Below are 20,910 nucleotides of genomic sequence, written 5' to 3'. Positions count from 1 at the left end.
ACATATGGATTGGAAGAATTTTTATTGACTTGGGATCTTTCGTTTGAGGGTTCCTACCAAATCAAGGTGGCAGGTTATAACTACTTAGGAAGTCAAATATTGCTTCTCATAAACAAAATGCAAAATTTTGCCACAAGCCATTGTTACATTCACATATAACATCACTATTGTCTTTGATGTTACTATAAAAGTAGTGGCCTGTTCACACTGTAATAAATTACATCGGAAGAGTCAGAGGACTTTGAACAATATTAACTTTTTTAAGTCTAGAATTTTATGAAATACAAAAAGCATTAATGGTTCAGAAGAATAACTGTGAATTAGCATGCTAGGTGTGCAGTTATGAATATTGCTGTGGCTATTGCACTTCAGTGAAAACTTCTGGGCTGAGAGGTTGTGGTAGATTTGTACAACTATTCTGTGACATTTTGTCCCCATCTATGGGACACATATTTGCAAATATATTCGTAACTGCACAGATAATAAGCCTTGAGGGTGTTAAGTTAGGTGAGGTGAGAGAATTGGACTGGGAAAGGAGTCTCTGGAAGTAGAAGGTAATTTTGTTATTTTGACAGAAAAATAACCGACATGGATACAGCAGAAAGATTATGCGATGCGGACAAGTAACAGTAAGAAAGTTTTTTCTGAAGAAGAAAATAATCTATTAACATCTAATGTAAATTTAAGAGTTTGGAAGTCTCTTCTGAAAATATTTTCCTGGATTGTTGCATTTTATGGAAGTAAAAAGTGAACAATAAGCAGTTCTGAGGAGAGAATACAACATTTATTGAATATGGTGCTACAGAAGGCTGCTCAAAATTAGATGGGTATATCAGATGACTAATGATGATGAACTGAAACTGAATGAGGGTAGGGGGGGGGGGGGGTGGAATTTAGTGAAAAACTTGACTAAAGGCAGGATGATTAAAACACACACTAAGGTATCAAGAAGTAGTTAATTTAGTATTGGAGAGAGAGATGTATAGAGGCAAAAGTAGTAGAGGGAGACCAAACCTGGACTATAAAAGCAAGCTGAAGTGAATGTAATTTTATGCAGAAATGTAACAGCTTGCAAGAGAATAGACTAGGGTGGAGAACTGCATCAATCCTGTGTTTGGACTGACAGTCACAACATAGCATCCTCATATTACAAAATGAATGGAACAACATGTGGCTGAAGTGAAAAGAGCTTTGGTTGCAGCAATCTGTAAGCAAACATCTGACCAGCTGATCTGAATTGTTGAAGAAAGCACTAATGAAAGTATAAATAAAATGTCCACACTATGGAGAACAGATTATATAAATTCCTGTCTGTGGAACTTCATACAGTAAGGAGAGAGAGAGAGAGAGAGAGAGAGAGAGAGAGAGAGGGAGGGAGGGATTCAATTCTTCCTATCACTGACCAGTTTTCAAAAATTACATCAATCGAAAGTTCCTTTGCGCTCACTTCAGGCCAACAGAGGTACATGTTTACAGGTTTAGTTTGTTTCTCAGTCACCATTTGCAATCAACTAAATGTGAAAGCAAGATGCAGTAACTCTACCTCTGAAGTGTGTGGCTTTTAGTGGTGAATTCCAACGCAAATCGATATTAAGTGGAGAATTTGGCGTGTTTAACTCAATTGCGAGACTTGGCAAGGACGAGAGGACGCAATTTTAGTAACACTTTAGCAGGCAAGGCGCAGTAAAAACCTCCAACAACAACTGACGTTCCCCTATCACGTCTCGTGCAAGGTGCAAAAAGAAAGCTCCTACACAGCCTCGTGTTTGTTTTGATTTGGCCAGGGGGAGAGCCGTGGGAGCCAATTTTTGTGGCGCCGGGGCGCCTTGAGAGATCATCACGCCGCCGGGAGGGTCAATATTTGCGCAGGCGAGCTGCAATAAGCCGACCTCTGCGGCCGGTCACTCCGGATTACACGCCATTCGTCTGCATGCTAATGCACGGCTCACCCCTCTGCATTTATCGCCTGCTACTTGAGCTGCCATCTTGACACTGCACAAACTGAGCAGAACTTTTCGTTTGGTTTAAAGAAGGTAAGAACAGACTGTAATCCTTGTGTGGGTCGCCATACAGACCACCACCGTTTTCTCTCCCAAAGCCGCGTACCATGTCTTTATGCTATTCGGGTTGTGGGTTGCACGTTCTACACTGATTCACGCCTCCCGGTCCATACTTAGCCCGACAGACAGACAAGAGATACAGACTGGCTTAAGCCGAACATTTTGTTCCCCATACATCTCTAACGCTGGAAACAGTAACAATTTCGTTGTTATAAGCACATACAGCCTCTGCAGTAAGACAAGCGGCTGGCTTATGCAAGGCCCTGTCAATTTCAAATCACGCTTAGTATAACCTTCACAGATAACAAAGGTTACTTTCCCTACGTTAAATGCCGGCATGGTTTGTTTTAAAGAGCATGACCGACATATTTCATCAAACCGAGGTTGCATTATGTCTCTTGTAATGACCTCGTCAACCCTACTCTTTCTTTCTTTCTTCCTTCCTTCCTTCCAAAACATCGGCCTTATGGTAATGATACTGAATTCTTATAAACAAATCATAATTCACCTGGTCAATGAGCGAGCGTTAAACCCTGCTCTTTCTTAAGCTTCAGGATACAGCAATGTTTCATTCGCACACCATATTATCGTAACACACAGGTTTAAATACGAAAATATTACACGGCATTTCAGCTTCACGAACACACAATCCAAAATGAAGCCTCCTCGATTTGCTTCTATAAGCCACTCAGAGCTCAGGACAAGCGATGATTTGCCAGCGAAAGTCATAATAAGAGGTGATTCCATACAAAGCTATCATACTGCTGGTGAAGATGCACTAAATTCTTCCACCCACGTTTGTCGACAGCGACATCCGGGGCCCACGGGAAATAAGGGTACCGCAACGAACTTTTGACGTCACACTCGTCTTGTCCGCCATAAATCGCGAACGCGCGGCTACGTGCGGGAAATCAGTATGTCAACGGAAAGTTAGCCAATAAAGTCCTTAACTCTGTCATCTGTTATCGAGAGCGTGAGTCTATTTAAGCGTGCAGCTATGAAGTATTACAGCGGTCTCAAACAGCAACTCGCCCCGCCCCCCCCCCCCCCCCCCCCCCCCCCCCCCCCCCCGCTGGAGACGGTCGCTGCAACGTTTAAGACCTCTAGTGTCACGTGCTATGACAGGCCACAGGGCCTGGATATTTCGTCAGCCCCGAGAGAGGTCTGTATGAAGTCTCGTACCCCGTGCAGTGATTGGCTGATATGAGCAAGGCTATGCTGGCTACATGTTCGTGACGCTCCAGTGCCGTATTTGATAATTTCCTTACTTAATCTTGCGTGTTGTGAAAATACGTAGTTTAATTGCAGCACTAAACCGAACAGCACTCAAAAACGCGTCCTTTAAGACGGTTTGTTCTTTAAAGTGTCAGGAAATGTTACGTCGGTCCACCGTAATGTTACCTTCGTTCGTCGGAGGCACAATTCGATTCGAGCCAACCAATAAATAGGAGCGGCTAGCCTCTGCAGGCTGGGAGCTAGCTAGTGTACTTACCTCTGCACGATGTCGTCCCAGACGCGGTAGAGTTCGGCCACGTCGTCCTTGAGCAGCCTAGCCGGGTGTCCGGTGTCTGTGTGGTAGCGGTGCACCGCCACATTGAAGCGCAGCAGATCCGCCTTGCGATCCAGCAAGGACGTCAGTTCCACCTGCAACAAGATGAACATCATTGCCTTCTGCAGCACTAATTTTTCCATTTGTAATATTTTCAGACTTCATCCATCCATTGACATACAACGCTTGCTGTTATTGCAGGACAGTCTTGCAGACGTCCGGTTGAGTCGCTGTGTCCTTCCAACCGGCATTTAGGCGGACAGAAGAAAGAAATACAATCAATGGCCCTTCTCTAGATCCAAGTATTCAGTTGCAAAAGAAACCTGCACAAATGGTAACGAAGTGGAGCCCTAGATAAGATCACCAGGAAAATTAACATTCAAGTGCAAAAACTTGTTCCAATTCAGCTCTTCACCTCACGTTATAACCAAATTATTTCAACAAAAAACAAGTTTTCAGATGGTAAAACGATAATTGCTGCTAAAGGAAACGCCCTATTTTCGAAGTCTGACGACTGGAGCAACAGAATGACAACGTAAACAGCTTTTAGCTTTTTTTGGTTGCTTCGAGCTAGCATAATTCAACTACACTGCCTTGTATACGACATTCCGTAATGAATAACTGCTTAATGAGAAACGTAGCGAGAAACTGTATACAATTCGTATGTTTCTTGCCTTTTCGCTTTCTGACATTATTTTGCGGTATGCGATAGGAAAAAATTTGATATGTTTGGGGCCGCACCTATCAAAGACTTCTCAACTTGTCAGCATTGTCTCTGTTTACCGAACTATGGCAAGTGAGGCTTACAGAGAATTTCACAAACGCCAACCAGCCATCCAACGTACCTATCTATCTCTTCTCCTCACCTCCCCCTCCCCTATATATATATATATATATATATATATATATATATATATATATATATATATAATCATCGTATAGACCACAATTGTTGATCTTAATGACATATTTTTATTGTTTTGGTCTATTTAAGTTATTCAGACTCAAAGTGATAGCTACCTGAAATCTGAACCAAGAGTGAACAACACTGGCTAATTATCACTATCGGTGGCAACTGGAATCTGGCACCGTATCTGAAAAATCAGTATCTATTCGTAACGCTGCTGGCCACTCCGTGGCAATGAAACTTAGTGAATCTAACCATCACACTTCGACCTAGGAATCCGAAGAACTATTCTACAGGGTGATTTCTTCCACCGTGTACGAACTCTAGGGATTGATCGATGAGAGAATACGGAACAAAATAGTTCTAATGAATTTGTGTCCGGAAATGCATGGTTTTCATACTAGAGACCATTTATTCCATCACATTTTGTTACAGAGACAGCGCTATAATAAAAGCTGTACCATGCAGCCACAATTACAGTAGGCATCCTTTCCACCTGCAGGGTGGTACTGTTCCTCATACGTCGTGCCCTAGCGCCATCTACTGCCATAGTAACTGGTAATGCTGTGTCCGATTCACTTCTCTTGCTGACTCACCTTCCAATGGATGTGATACAGCGTTGTACACAATGGTTCAGTATTTGACTCCAGAGATTACCGAAAAATTGCAACGGGCGGCGGGCAGCAGAGTTGTATCAGGAGACCGGTTCCAGCCGACGACAATCACAGCATTCAATGTTTGCGGCTGTGTGTCGCCATTTTTGTGAGACAGGGTCATTTCAGAAAGCAGGAAATCATGAAGGACGTACCCGAAACGTTGGGACACCAGACTTGGAGAAAAATGTGGTTAACACTGTGGTAGGCGAGCACCGTGTCAGTACCAGGCAGTTGGCCCACCAGTACAGGGTAAGCCAGACGACCGTGCGGAACATTCTCCATGACAATTGTTACTGCCCTTATCACTTACAGCGTGCACATGGCTTACTAGCGACAGACTTTCCACACCGGGAACAGTTATGTCACTTGTTTATTCATCAGCCAACCACTATTCCGGGTCTTGTGTCACCCATCCTGTTCACAAATGAGGCCACATTTACGCGGAGTGGTATCTTCAACAACACAGTCATCTGTGGGATAGTATGCAGAATCCCCGTGGTATGGCGACCGTGAATCATCAGCAACGGTGCAGCCGGAATGTGTGGGCCCAGATAACTGGCGACCGTATTTTGGGACCGGTCTTCCTTCCATGTCGCCTAACCTTTTTTTAAATTACGGTTTTAAGGCGCAAAACTGCAACGGTCGTAAGCGCCCATTCTGTGGCTTAGTAAAAAAAAAAATTAAATCGCCAGAAATGGGATCGAATTTCTTGAAGGAGGGAAACTAAAAACGAAAGTAAATCCGAGATAACTGCTATTGAAGGGGGATTGTTTTCCCCTAAAAAGAGCTTCAAATGGCCGTTGTCATCGTACTGACACTAATAAACTCAAACTCAAGGACGCGATCGGCTGAGCGTGTGTCGTCTGCTAAAAGGGAAGATAGATCAGGCGACAGCTGTAAAAGGTCGCGCAGTAGAATAAAATAGGGGCACTGGAGTAAAAGGTGTCTCGCCTTCCACCGTTGAGAGCAGTGGGAACAAAGCCGGGGGACGATTGCCACGAATATGCAAATGGCTAAAAAGACAGTGCCCTATCTGGAGTCTGGTTAAAATTACTTCCTCCCGACGACGAGACCGGGAGGAAGAGGTCCAAGCACAGGGAACAGGTTTTACGTCCCATAATTTATTATCGGGAAGTGCAGACCAATGTGTGTGCCATAAAAGAGCAACACGACAACATAAATCGTTCTGTAGATCGGCAAAGGCAACCATGCGAACGGCGGGCCGAGTAAGAGAGACTGCAGCCTCTGCCGCTATATCGGCTGACTCGTTTCCGCGGATACCGACGTGCCCTGGGATCCAGAGGAATGCCACAGAGACGCCCCCCAAGTGGAGCATGTATAGGCAGTCCTGAATCTGGTGGACAAGAAGGTGGACGGGATAAAGAGCTTGGAGGTTGAGAAGAGAGCTGAGCGAATCCGAGCATATAATATACTGTATCCGCTTATGGCGACGGATGTATTAGATAGCCTGGAGAACATCGTAAAGCTCCGCGGAAAAACAGAACACTTGTCGGGGAGCCGAAATCTAACAGGGTTGTCGCCAATAATATAGGCACTCCCAACACCAAACGTGGTCTTTGCGCCGTCGGTGTAAATAAATGTGTCAGCCTCCATTGGTAAACACAGAGGAGCGAATGCCTGACGATAAATTATAGGAGGGGAGGGGGGGTATCCTTGGAAAGCTGACAAAGGTCACAGAGAAGGCACATCCGGGGGCGAAACCAATGTGGCGCCGCAGCCCCATTGGTCAAGAAAGATTTAGGAAATTGGAAGGAAAGGGAATGTAGAAGTTGACGGAAGCGGACTCCTAGTGGTGGTAGAGGGGAAGGGCGGCCTACATACCCTAAATTCAAGGAGAGGGGAAAAAAAAGGGAGGGGGCAAGGATCGGATGAACAGTCATATGGAAGACAGATGACTAGCGTAACAACTCAGAAGGACAGCTCGCCGACTGGACAGTGGAGGTTCAGTAGTCTCAGCATAAAGGCTCTCCACAGAGCTGGCGTAAAAAGCTCCAGAAGCTAAACGCAATCCACGGTGGTGGACAGAATCTAGACGTATTCCAATTCAGAGCGCACTAAGGCGCGATATAAGCGGAGGAGGATCATTCTGTCCGCTCCCCAGGAGGTACCACGCAGAACACGGAGGGTGTTGTGGTCTCAGACGGCGAGCCAAAAGGTATGAAACGTAGGGAGGCCAGCACAGTTTTCTAAAATTAAGTCCCAAGAATTTGGCGACGTCCGCGAACGGAAGTTCGACAGGGCCTAAATGTAGGCAAGGTCGATAAAACTCCCTACGACGCCAAAAATTTACACAGACAGTTTTACTGGGAGAAAATCGGAAGCTGGTTTCGATGCTCCATGGCTATCGAGACATCCATGAAGACGTCGTTCAAGAAGGCTGGTCCGTTGAGAGCTGTAGTAGATTGTAAAATCGTCGACAAAGAGGGAGCCCAAGACATCGGGACGGAGACAATCCATAACTGGATTTATGGCAATGGCAAACAGCACAACACTTCGAACAGACCCCTGGGGCAGACTGTTTTCTTGGGAGAAAGTACAGGAGAGAGTAGTGTTCATCCGCACCTTAAATTTGGGCTCTGTCCATAAATTCACGAATGAAAAGGGGTAGCCGACCTCGAAAGCCCCAAGAAAACAGTGAGCGGAGGATGCCTGTATTCCAACAAAGGAGGGGGGGGACGCTTTATGGCGACCCGATCACCCCCCCCCCCCCCCCCCCACCCGATCAAAAAAGATAGCTACCGTTTTGCGTTTCCCGAGAAAACTGTTCATGATGTAAGTGGAGATAGCAACAAGATCTTCAACCGCAGAACGATGCCTTCGGAAACCGCATTGGGCAGGTGTTAAAAGGTTTCGGGACTCCAGCCACCAGCCTAAACGGCAATTTCCATACGCTCCAAAACCTTACATACACTACTCGTGAGAGATGGGGCGATAGCTAGAGGGGAGGTGTTTACGCTTTCCTGGTTTCGGGACAGGAATGACGACAGCTTCCCGCCGTCTTCTGGGAACTGTACTGCCGGTCCAAATTCCATTCTAAAGGTGAAGGAGGTACTGCGGAATATAGTATGATAAATGCAGCAACATTTGGTCGTGGATGCCATCTGGTCCTGGGGAAAATAGTCACTCGAACGTGTATCAGCAAGAGCGAACCATTCAAAGCGCCGAGCTAGCTGAACAGTACAGACCGAAAGGTCCAAATGAGCGAAGGTTGACGTGGAGGCAGACAAGAATGTAGGTTCCCAGTGTTGGGGCAAACAAGATCCACAAATGGGGGGGGGGGGGGGGGAGAGCTGACCAAGGAAATGAAGGAGATCGGTTCTTGCCATTGGTGTGGACAATGGAATGTATATGGTACATACAGAGAAGATGTATCCAGAAAGGGAAAGACATAAAGCGACAGCTTGGAAGGAACTGTTCAAGGGGATTGGGTGATAATGGACAGTATCCGGGAGAAGAATCGTAAGTCCCACGTGTGCCGGGGCGCCAACAGAGGGGAAATCAAACCGGACTGATTGTAAATGAAGGAAGACTAAGCGATCATGGAGACGTAGCTTTGTTTCCTGAAGACAGAAAACGACGGGGGGGGGGGGGTGTAGGATCGTAAGAGGATCGACAATTCATCCCGACTGGAGCCAATTCCACGGACATTTCAATGGATAATTGACATAGGGTGGACAGAAAAGGGAAAAATCTCACCACAGTTGCAGTCAACTCAACGACCGCTGAGAGCCGGCGGCCGACAGCGTGGAACAGCATTCAGCCAGAAGCTGAAGATCCTGATCCGTAGGTTGTTCGTGGGTAGATCCTGCCGCCAGTGATCGGCTGGTTGATCGGCCTCCAGCGGCGAGTCTCGGCGACACGGAAGACGACCGAGGGCGGATACCGCTGGGTGGCGCTGTAGAAGACACGCTGTGGTGGAGGAGGAGAGGAACTTCGTTTCTTATGAGCCTTCTTGGAAGCAGGACGTTGAGATGAGGGAAGAGTCGATGGTTGTGAGGTCTGGGTACGTAGAAAATCTTCGCGAGTAGGCTCTTTTTTGGAAGTCCAGGCGTCCGATTTTGGGGCCCGTGACTTAGCAGGAGCCGATGAAGGCCGAGCCTTAAGTGAGCGGGTGATAGTGGGGAAGTTGAATGGGCGATCTTTGGGCTGGCCGATCGGACGACCGTGGCGCTGAAGGTGAGATCGCAAGTCTGCGTGGCTACCTCCTTAGTATGTCGAGGAGAGGCGAGGACAGTGCTATCTTTACCCGCTGGGAGTACAGTGGCCTTTCTACTAGTGGCCTTTCTACTGGCGAATAACTTACGAGCACCAAGGTAGACACCTTTTCCTTCACTCAGATTTCCTGAATAATTCGTTCATCTTTAAAAATAGGACAATCTCTAGAGGAAGCAGCATGGTCGCCCTTACAGTTGATGCAACGAGGCGATGGAGGTGTACAATCACCCTCATGGGCATCCCTGTCGCATGTAATACATTTGGCCGTATTGGAACACAGCTGGCTGGTATGATTAAACCGCCGACACCGATAGCAACGCGTAGGATTGGTGATGTAAGGGCGAACTGAAATGATTTCATATCCTGCTTTAATGTCTGATGGAATTTGAACTCTGCCAAACATCAAGAATACAGTATGGGTCGGTACCAATTCATTTTCAACCCGTTTCATGACGATGTACGGCCGTTATGCCCTGATCAGACAAGTAATTTTGAATGTTCTCATTGGATAATCCGTCGAGTGATCTTCTGTAAACCACCCTGCGCGACGAGTTTAACTTACGATGCACTTCCACCCGGAAAGGAAGATGTGTAGCAGTGCAGTTCGAAGCAATTTATGTGCCTGGATGGTACAGTCTGTTTCTAACAACAAGGTGCCATTTCGTAACCGGGAACAAGACTTAACAGGACCTGCAATTGCGTCGACACCTTTCTGAATAATGAAAGGGTTGACTGGAGAAGTCTATCTTCGTCAGACCGAGAAACAACTAGGAACTTTGGCACTAATGGAAGAATTGTCCGTGGCTGAGACCGATCTAACTTTCTCTTGTGTGCAGAAGTTGTAGAAGTAGAGAAAACCATTGCGAAAGTATCCCCCATGATTACCGGCGTCTCCGATGGCGCGCTCCTTCCTAGTGGGGGCCTTCTCTGAGGGCACTCCCGCCTTAGGTGATTGTCCACACCTCAGGTCACACCTCTCGAGAAACGGACGGAGGGACTAATCGGCACGTTCAGAAGGTACCATCTCGGGTACTCACCCCTCCCTGGGCCTGGCCTTTACCAGGAGGTACGTTCGTGTCCTACTTGTCTACCCGGAGCGGGGAATTACGCGTTACCCCGTCACCTGTTACGCGTGGATCGGCCCAGACACGCACAGGGAAGAAAGAAAGATAAAGGGAGGAACAAAGAAAAGGAATGAAGAGGTCTCAAACACCGCAGCGGAGAAGGTAAAGAGAAGAATCAAAGGAAAGAGAAGGACAAAGTGAGGACAGACTTTCCAATATAGAGAGAAAAGAAGAGAAATCATGTCTTACAGTCAGAAGCGTCCGTCTCCGGACGTAGGCACAGAACATACTCCCAAAGAGAGGGAGGAGGGGAGGGAACGAGCGAGGGGAGGGGGGGGGGGAAGGATCGGGGACAGGGAGGGATGTGGAAAGGGAAGGTATGCAGCCCAGTTAGGGAAGAAAGCTGCACTAGCTCGGGGTCCCGTGATCGACGTCGCATAACAGGCTGGAACTATCGGCGGTTCTCAAGTGTAACTCTGCGTTCCCTGCTCTAAGACGTGCCGTTGATGATTCTAAGGGTTATGGGCTGCTTGCAACATGATGGTGCCCCAGCCCACTTCGCCGTTAACGCCCGGACGAATCTCAATCATGTCTTCCCTGGTCGATGGATCGGACGAGGAGGTATAGTTGCATGGTCTGCTCGTTCACTGGATCTCAACCCGTACACTTTCTGGTTATAGGGACATATCGAAAGTATCGTGTATGCAGAGCCCATTCCATATGTCGAGACACTGGAGCAGCGTATTCATGCTGCCACTGACGCTGTTCGGATGCAGCTTGGCCGAAGTGAACATAAGAGACAGAACATGCTATGGCGCGCACACGCATGTGTTGAGGCACATGGAAACCATTTTCAACGCATATATTAACCGTGGCTGCATGATACAGCGCGTATTAGACCGCAATTTCAAAGTACGACTGAATAAATGGTCTCTAGCATGGAAACCATGCATTTCCAGACATAAGTTCATTAGACCTTTTTTGTCCCGTATCCTCTCAACGATCGATCACTAGAGTTTGTACACGGTGGAAAAAAAATCACCCTGAACACGTTGGTGCGAAAGCTTGTATAAATTTGGTCTCTCTTTTGCGTATGACGCATAATCAGCATCGAGATAATGAAAAACGGATGTCCTGTGGTAAGCCTGACAGGCAAAAACCGAGATTATGTCATGTACTTCCCAAATATGTTTAATTACTGGTGCCCACACACACTTCAGACCAAAACATTTTGTATAAGTTCGTTTCACTGCGCAAAAACTTACTGCTTTTTTTTACGCAAAGCTGAGCAGGAGTTCCATTTTTTTTAATTTCCTTCCGTCTGCGTTCAAGAACAGATCGTCAGTAAACTGCTCCTCTACTGCCACTGAGTAACTCGATTTTGATGAAACTTTCCGCAGCGTAACGACACAGTTCAAGAGCGGGGAAAAAACGCGCACCAATACGCTACAACAAATAGCTCCTTTGTAATACGAACAGTCATTTCTTTCGAATCAGTGTAGTAGGTATGTAAAATTAGACCAGATGGAAAAAATACCCGAGCTACAAAAGGGAAAACATGGATCTGTAAGGTAGCAGTTTCACTTCGCCCTCTACGAACTTTTCTGTCCATGAAACATTTCGTTTCGGCACTGTACTAGTAATCGTGGAAATTTAGATCAGTTCCCTGTCCAGCTACCATGGTTTTAGTTTTCCATAGTTTCCCTAAATAACTTCGTACGAATGCCAGGGCGGCCTCTTTCGGAGCCCTTTTCCGATTGTTCCCTCAACAAATTTTTCTAAGCGAACAACTGTTTCGTCTCAAATAATCTCGACGGAAAGCTGAATCCTTAAATCTGCTACACTAGTTTTCCTCCATTCTGTCTTCAATGAAATCTTTACTTTTTTTTATTCAGGAAAACTGTCCAGAAGTCACACGATGACGTCTTTTAAGCCACATTGCGACCTTCGCCTTCACTTACAGTATCACCCTGGATACATGTTCAACATACTTTCTCCATTCTGTGGGCGAGTGCGCTTCGAAACGCCACATCATCTTAATTTACTAGGTACACTAGAGTTTAATGACCTCAATGCCAACGTCACTTTAGATGGTGCACTATCTCAGTGTAATACCGATAAGATACCAGTGGCAGTCTTGTTGCAGGGAACATATTAGAATTTGCCAGAAGTAATTCCGGGAGTGTACGTATGACCTCGATCGGGGAAGCAACACGTGTGTAACTTCGTGGCCTACTACCCAGTGTGCCGGGCCAAGGATCGTTATAATCTGGCTTGCAGATGCTCGGATCCGGATTCCTGTCTCTTAAGATCTCTTACAGAATGCTGCACAAGGCTGCATGAAGTGTCTGTATATATTATTCGGCAAGAAATAACTCTCCATTATTATTAACATTACACGTTCCGCATCGCAGAACTGTATTGCATTGCTGCTAACCGCTAAGAGCATAACCCAGTAACTACTAAGGGCCTCTGCTTGTAAACCGATTGACAGATGATTTTCGGCCACTGTGGAAAAACATTACGAGCGAGATCCCGGAAATGGGAAATTAAATTTGTGTTAGGAGACTTGTGTCTCGTTGAGCAAAACGAGAAGGGGAGGGATGGGGGTAGGGGTTGTGGGCGTGCCGTGTATTATGTAGCAGGCGGGGCGGCAAGGGACACATCGGCCTGGGAATGGCCGCTAGCCGCACACACATGCCGCTCGAGCCATTCACTATTTACGAGGCCGCCTTACTTATACAGCAGCGCAGCGCCGCACCACGCCTCCCTCCGGCCTTGCGCGATCGTATTAGTGCTTCGCTTATGTTTGGTTCACGGCAGCGCTGAAAGTAGTACAATGTCGATACTGAGCTCATTCGCGGCCTCGCAACTCTCCGTCATTTTGCTGTGCCCGTACCAGCTACAGGACAGTGCAGCAGACAGCAACGTGAATGGTACATGCACAGCAACTTGGACAAATAAGGAGAAAACATTCCAGCGCTCCGTCAGTATTCTATTTTCCGTTTTATGTACACAATTCAGTTCACATACATGCCTCCAATAGTTAGGGGCCAAAATTAAAGTGTAACTTGTCAGAGGAGAAATGAAATTACAGCAATGTAACATAAAATCTCTGACATGAATGACTGATATGAAACTCAACTTTAGGAACAGATTAGAGAACATGACACTGATGAACTCACATCTGTATAGAAAGCAAACATCCACACCCGCCATAATTATTAATCGTCAACGTGCTCATAAAATAACGCGTAGGATGACAATGATACAACACAATTCAAACATATTTTCGTGAAAACCGTTATAGAAATTCTAGATAACGTTTTATCCAAAGCTGTAAGGTATAGTCTCAGCGTCTTGAGACAAAAATTACAATGGATATATGGTTGCTCTCTTTGCTGGAGACAGAAGGGAAACGGGCCGGCCGGTGTGGCCGAGCGGTTCTAGGCGCTTCAGTCTGGAGCCGCGCGACCGCTACGGTCGCAGGTTCGAATCCTGCCTCGGGCATGGATGTGTGTGATGTCCTTAGGTTAGTTAGGTTCAAGTAGTTAAGTTCTAGGGGACTGATGACCTCAGATGTTAAGTCCCATAGTGCTCAGAGCCATTTTAAAAGGAAACGAAACTCACGAAGTTCGAAAAACTTCAACATCAAGTTCTCACGTCAGTTAGAAAATGAATACAACTTAATCGCTAGCATTTAGCCGTCAGCGGGAGATCATGAGTTGGCGTATAGGTCCTTATCATTAGACTTTGTGCCAAAATTATCCGTGGTGTTTCATGAAGTGAAATAGAAGGAAACAAGATCCGGAATTAGCGTACCAGCGACGGCGAGTTCATTAGGAACGATGAAAAGCTTTGACTGAAGAAAGATGGAGTAGGCTATTTCAAGCCATTATGGCATTTGGTGGATATGGGTTTTGAGTCTCACTCCTCCAGATTCCGAGTCCAGTAGCACCTCGCTCGGTTTGCTGTGGGGGCATGAGACACTTTAAATTAATCTGTCCCTCGAAAGGGCAACTTAGGCCAGCATCGAGTTTCATATTTGCCAGCATCGAGTTTCATATTTTCGTTGATGTAGCATAGCCACCAGACACGACACTACACCACACAGAATCATCACGGTCACTTGCACTGACCAGTTATGGTTTTGTTAAGACGTATGACACGCAGTTCGTCGAAGTGGCGTTAACAACGAAAACTTTCATCAGGCCGTGAGCCACACGAATAAGCAGTTGGATTCCAGAACCAGGTCTAATAAGTAAACGAACTCTCAAATTTTCTGAAGATGATTCAGAGGCCGGAGAGACATAATAGGTCAAATGGTTCTCAAGCCGTCACGGATCTCTTTCCAGATCAAGCTAATTTTACTATTTGCTGATTCCTGTATCTCGGTTGAAATCGACTACAAGAAGTTGACGAAACGAAGTGCTCTTTGGGGCCATCGACGGAGCCAAAACATTAAGGCGACTTATACAAGGATTAGCCACGTCTGCTACCACTGTAATGGAAACTCACGACTGTACAATAAAAAGAAAGAAGATACTGGTACTACCACTTGACAAGGGTTTTTTAAACGAGGACGAAATGTAATACTTTTTATTGAGACTTACCTGCATATATACACTTCATCCCTCAAGCCACCTTACACCATTTATCACTCCCTACTATTGCCATTCACGAACAGACCGACGGAAAAATGCCCGTCTGCATGCATATGTACGCGTCCGAACGTTTCACCTGATTCTCCTGATACCTACGCGCGATATACAATGCAAGTAATATAACCGTTGCGTAGTCTACGTCGAATACCGGTTCGCGATTACAACGTCACGCTTACTCCAGAGATTCTCTGATCATCACTGCTGTACTTCTGTGAGAGAGATACCAATTCGTTACACCCCTAGCAGCGCGTTTTTGAATTTGTTCGATGCTTGATGACTGGCCTACGTGATAAGGACTCTAAACGCTGGAACAACGTTCTCGAACAGGTCGCACTAGCGTCTTGTCTGCGGTATCTTGTGGATCCTTGCACTTTCCTAGGACCTTCCAAACAATATTTATCTTCCATTCGCTTCCCTGCAACTGATTTCACGTGTTCGTCTAATTTCATACCACTTCGTTGCGTGTTGAAGCAATGAGGAAGGCTCTACGAGGTTGGTGCCGAAGTTGTAATTAGATATAGTAATTTTTCACTTTGTTACGCGCATTATATCTAATTTATTCGCTGCGCAATTCAGAAAATCTACTGGAAATATCGTCTAGCCATTCAGAATTTCCTTCCAATTTTTCACCGATGCAACCACTCTGCTGATTGCAAGCCATCGATGTCCTACGTTGCAAATTTCAGAAATGAGTGTTTCCCGAAGGTAACAATAGTCGACGGAGAATCTGATCGTGCAGCTCACCCTATCCGATAAATCGTTTATACATGGTGTAAAAAAACAATATACAACACTTAAGTGTGTTTAGGTGAGATAAAAACAAACACTTCGTGTTACAAAACTGTCACAGGTGAACAGTTTCCCCTGTAGAAGTCCATGAAGGTTTTATCGCTACTGATTTTCAAAGACAGTGTTCGGACAGTCGTGAGAACTGATGTTTTAGACATATTACTGAAAATGTCGTCCGTTTATATTAACACACAGCGTTTGGTGTACAAGACATCTACAGACACTCCACAAGAGATGCTCGCTTACTTGGCTAAAGCTGCAGCCATTACTCGAATATCTGGTGGTTTTGAGCGTGTCAGACAGTCATATGCATGCATATGCCAGCTGTGCGTTTATGTAAATCGCGGCATTTTCACCAACATCTCAGAAGCAATATTCGTGACCATATGTCATAAACACCGCCTCTGAACATCACTTGCGTCAAAACCTTCACGCATCCTAGAGAGGAAACGGTGTACCTATGACTTTTTTTATCACACAAAAACGTGCTTATTTTTATCTCCTCTAAAGGCTCTAAAAATTTTACGATTTGTTTGTTGCTTTTGGGTCAGAGCGTTCACTTTATAGAGGAACAGAATTTCCTAAAACGTTCCGAAACATCTTTCGTTAACATCTGACTGTGGAATTTGTTGGAGGCTTCCTGTACATCCATTCTTACGGACGCATGCCTTGCCACCCATTTTTCCGTCAGTTTCCCTGTATTCTCTTTTGAAGCGAGAGTTAACGCACCATTTTCAGAAAAGGCTCCAAATGTTAATATTCAACCACTTTGAGCGTTTACAATATTTTATTAATCGTGCCGGCTTCACTGTTCTCAAATTTGAATAAAATATTCTTAACTTGATCTAAAAGTATCGTGTGGTGACTATAAATTCTACGAAATACAAATAATCTCCTAGCTTCATTAATAAAACTGTTTGCTTTTGACGTACGTCATCGTTGTAACTGCATTATAGCCGTTAATCCCTGTCTCGTGGATGGCATTGCCAGAAGTATCTGGTTGTAATATTTCTGTAATGGTTTCTGGTATGCATATGTGCCGGCGAGAAGTAAAAATGAGCGGCGGTGTCACAAACTGATTAAGTTTTCTGTAATTACCATCCTTAATGAAAGTAAACACGACTGTAAACTGAGGTGCCGGACTAACAGCTTACGTTATGAAAAGACTTACATAAAACTAATTTAAAAGTAAAAACGTTTGCTGAGTCAAACGTTCCCTTTCCATGAAATTCGATCCTTGGTTTTGCCATCCTTGACTCCCCAAAGCTCTTGCACGTTGAAATTGCATTGCCAAAAATTACGAAATTCTCTCTCTTAATCAGCCGCTTTATTATGTTTAGGCGATATCCAAATGGAAGGGATTGGTGGTCAAATAAATCCATGAGCCGCCTGCGAAAATCACACGAGGGTGCATGCCAGCACAGAGGAAACTGCGTGCAAGTGACAAAAGGAGAGTTCGGCGAATGTACTTGGCTGGAGATGAACAAACGGATCCCAGAGAAAGCCGCGGCAGAGCTAGCGCCGACATTGGTATGCAGCGCCGACGACACGTCCGGCCAGCATTCCTTTCTAATTCAATTTGCAATCAACAAGCAATCAATTGATTGGCATTCGGCATGCACACAGCACGGCACACGACTGGCATAGCTCATGAGGCCATCGCACTGCCCGCCCCGGGACGCGCACAAAAACGCTGTTTACGCCCAAACTTTGACACGTCCGGCAGCCGTAGCACCGGAAACGTGACGTCCGTACACAATTCCTTCACTTCATTTCATTCGAAGCCTCTATGAACGAGTGTACAGTTGCCGCTGCGATTTTGTGGTTGGTCAACTCCCTTCAGTTTTAACTCAATAATCTAGTAGGCTATAATCACAGGATTCGCCGCGGGTGTGATGGCCAAAACAGTGAACAATAAAAAATAACCAATAATAATATTACAAATGTAACATGGGTAAAATATCGTAACTACTATTAGAGCATTTGCTGTTCCAGGCTTGGCATACAGCTTCGGGAACCATCCCGGATCAGGAACCTGCAACGTCTTGTAGGGATCATGACAAAATTACAGCGTCCGCCACCCTAAATCCAATTCGTTTCTGCCGACGAATCCATGTCTTGACCATTTAACATATAGATCTAATATTCAAAGTAGAGTGAATTCCTTCGCAAGTATTTCAGTGAAGAGGCGCAAGCCTTCGAAACAACTGTAAACCATTTCCGAGGAATTTTATTGAAGTTTGGCACAACGAGCGAGGTAGCACAGTAGTAAGACACCGGACCCAACAGGACGGTGGTTCAAATCCTCGTCCGACAATCAAAATTTAAATTTTCTGTGGTGTCGCTAGCTCGGTTAAGCAAATGCCACGATGTTTCTTTTGGTAAGGAAATGGCCGATTTCCTTTCCGCAACCTTAACCAATACTAACTGTTGCTCCTCCTGTAATATGGCATTATCGTCGATGGGTGTTAAAGCTTAAATTTCTGTCCCCTTAAATGCAGACAACCAGCAACAGTGGACAGGCTGCTAAACCATTACGTTGGTTTGTGGTGTAGAAACTTACTTTTATTCCGTATTTCCAGAAGAAAACCAGCACCTACCAACAACTGCTACAAAATAGACCAGTACAACCAGATGGGTGTTTCTAAGGTAATATACTAAAACTGTACTGTTACTTTACAGAAGAGACGCATCATTAGACATCCTTTATCAAGAACTAAAACCAACTCGGCGGTTAAAATCAAACAGAGCACCACCAACATAAAAAACACTCAGGATATGGTACAAAAACACGTAGGTGTTGGTGACATCAAAAATCAATCTATACACCACCCTCCCCCTCACACCTAGAACACTGAATGATCAGACGGAAGGCAAAAATAGGAAGACTGAAGAGGAATGCCTCCTTTTGCAGCTACAAAATACTACGAACTCAGATGTACAGGAACAGTCATCTAGTCACATGAAACAACTGGTAATGAAACTAACCCCACCACCATGCCATCGAGTTCCCCCTCCTCCATTCTTCTTTACCACAGGAAGCTGTATCCAACAGCATCCACCGTTCATCTGTAGTATTTATCATCTCTAATACGATGTACAGTATAGGCATGAATTTTACAGGGGCCCAAAAGAGTGTGTTCCAGTTTCAATTGAATATTATATCACTTTAATTTCGACTATTTGCAACAAATTACACATCAAATTAAGGGTAAATTAAATTGCCTTCGACTTTTGTAGTCCTTTCTTCCTCACCGAATGAGGTAGCGCAGTGGTTAGTACATTGGATTCTCATTCAGGAGGAGGACGGTTCAAACCAATCTCCAGCCATCTTCATTTAGGTTTTCCGTGATTTCCCTAAATCGTTTCAGGCAAATGCAGGGATGGTTCCTTTGAAAGGTTACGGCCGACTTCCTTCCCAGCCCTTCACTAATCCGAGTTTGTGATCCGTCTCTAATGACCTCGTTGCCAGCGGTACGTTAAAAAGGAGGGGGAGAGGGGGAGAGGGGGAGAGGGGGAGAGGGGGAGAGGGGGAGAGGGGGAGAGGGGGAGAGGGGGAGAGGGGGAGAGGGGGAGAGGGGGAGAGGGGGAGAGGGGGAGAGGGGGAGAGGGGGAGAGGGGGAGAGGGGGAGAGGGGGAGAGGGGGAGAGGGGGAGAGGGGGAGAGGGGGAGAGGGGGAGAGGGGGAGAGGGGGAGAGGGGGAGAGGGGGAGAGGGGGAGAGGGGGAGAGGGGGAGAGGGGGAGAGGGGGAGAGGGGGAGAGGGGGAGAGGGGGAGAGGGGGAGAGGGGGAGAGGGGGAGAGGGGGAGAGGGGGAGAGGGGGAGAGGGGGAGAGGGGGAGAGGGGGAGAGGGGGAGAGGGGGAGAGGGGGAGAGGGGGAGAGGGGGAGAGGGGGAGAGGGGGAGAGGGGGAGAGGGGGAGAGGGGGAGAGGGGGAGAGGGGGAGAGATATGACATAACATGTCAATACGTCACAGAAAATCCAACTATCAGAACTGCTTATAACCTATATATACATTCTCCCAAAATGTGTACATATTCCAAGCCACTTAAAATGCCTTGCAGAGAATGAAGCATATGGCACGAAAATTGTGTTTCATTCAGTTGTAGTTCCACGGTCAACAAGTAATAAATAACAATATACCGTAATAAACTAAACTAGTTATTAATGTTCACTATTTGCATCTTTAGTTATACGGCACACATCCAACCTAAAATCCAATTCTTTCCACGCATTGGTTAACAGCCCTGACAAATCATTAGGTAGTGGCGGAACTAGGCCTGACCTTTTACAATGTCCCACAGGAAGAAAACCGCATGATGTGAGGTCATGTGAACGTGGAGGCCAGCGTAAAAGAGCTCTGTCGTATTGACCATTACAACCAATTCACCGGTCAGGAACGTCCGTCGACGTTCAACCACTCTCGTACAACGAGATGCCGATGAAGAGGGGCCCTATCTTGTTGCCAAATAAAGTTTTCAGGTTCATCTTTTAATGGGGGAAAAGAGGTGCATTCTTGCAATATATCCAAATCAGCCACCACTGCTACGATAGGTTCGTCAGAAGAAAAAAAAATTGGGAATCTCTTTGATATTGTACAGGTTCATGAGGGCGATCAAAAGAGTCGTCTCCCCACCGCAACACTTCACTTGCAAAATTATAAGTTACAACATTGTCATCTGGCTTTAAAGCCTATACGAATAGCAACTGTTACGGACGCATGTGTAAAGGTTTTCTTAAAACCTTCCACACTGTCGTCTCTGGCAACTACAGTTCACGACTAGCTTTCCGAACAGACTTCTTAGAACTACGTAGGTAATTGTAATGCCGTGTTGCTAGGGCCTCCCGTCGGGTAGACCGTTCGCCTGGTGCAAGTCTCTCGCCACTTCGGCGACTTGCGTGTCGATGGGGGATAAAATGATGCTAAGGACAACACTACACCCATTCCCTGAGCGGATAAAATCTCCGACCCAGCCGGGAAACGAA

At 45.9% G+C, this 20,910-nt stretch overlaps 1 protein-coding gene across 1 annotated transcript in view; it reads right to left on the bottom strand.

The window, feature by feature from the left end:
• Positions 1-20,910, bottom strand: part of LOC126470344 (uncharacterized) — a 913,419-nt gene that overhangs the window by 29,893 nt on the left and 862,616 nt on the right. Inside the window, exon 20 of the mRNA XM_050098134.1 lies at positions 3,553-3,704. Coding sequence (XP_049954091.1) covers positions 3,553-3,704 — 152 coding nt within the window. The remainder of the gene's footprint in view (positions 1-3,552; positions 3,705-20,910) is intronic.

Source organism: Schistocerca serialis, chromosome 3 (genome assembly GCF_023864345.2).
Source record: "Schistocerca serialis cubense isolate TAMUIC-IGC-003099 chromosome 3, iqSchSeri2.2, whole genome shotgun sequence".
Classification (NCBI taxonomy): domain Eukaryota; kingdom Metazoa; phylum Arthropoda; class Insecta; order Orthoptera; family Acrididae; genus Schistocerca; species Schistocerca serialis.
This window is presented reverse-complemented; position numbering and strand designations above follow the sequence as displayed.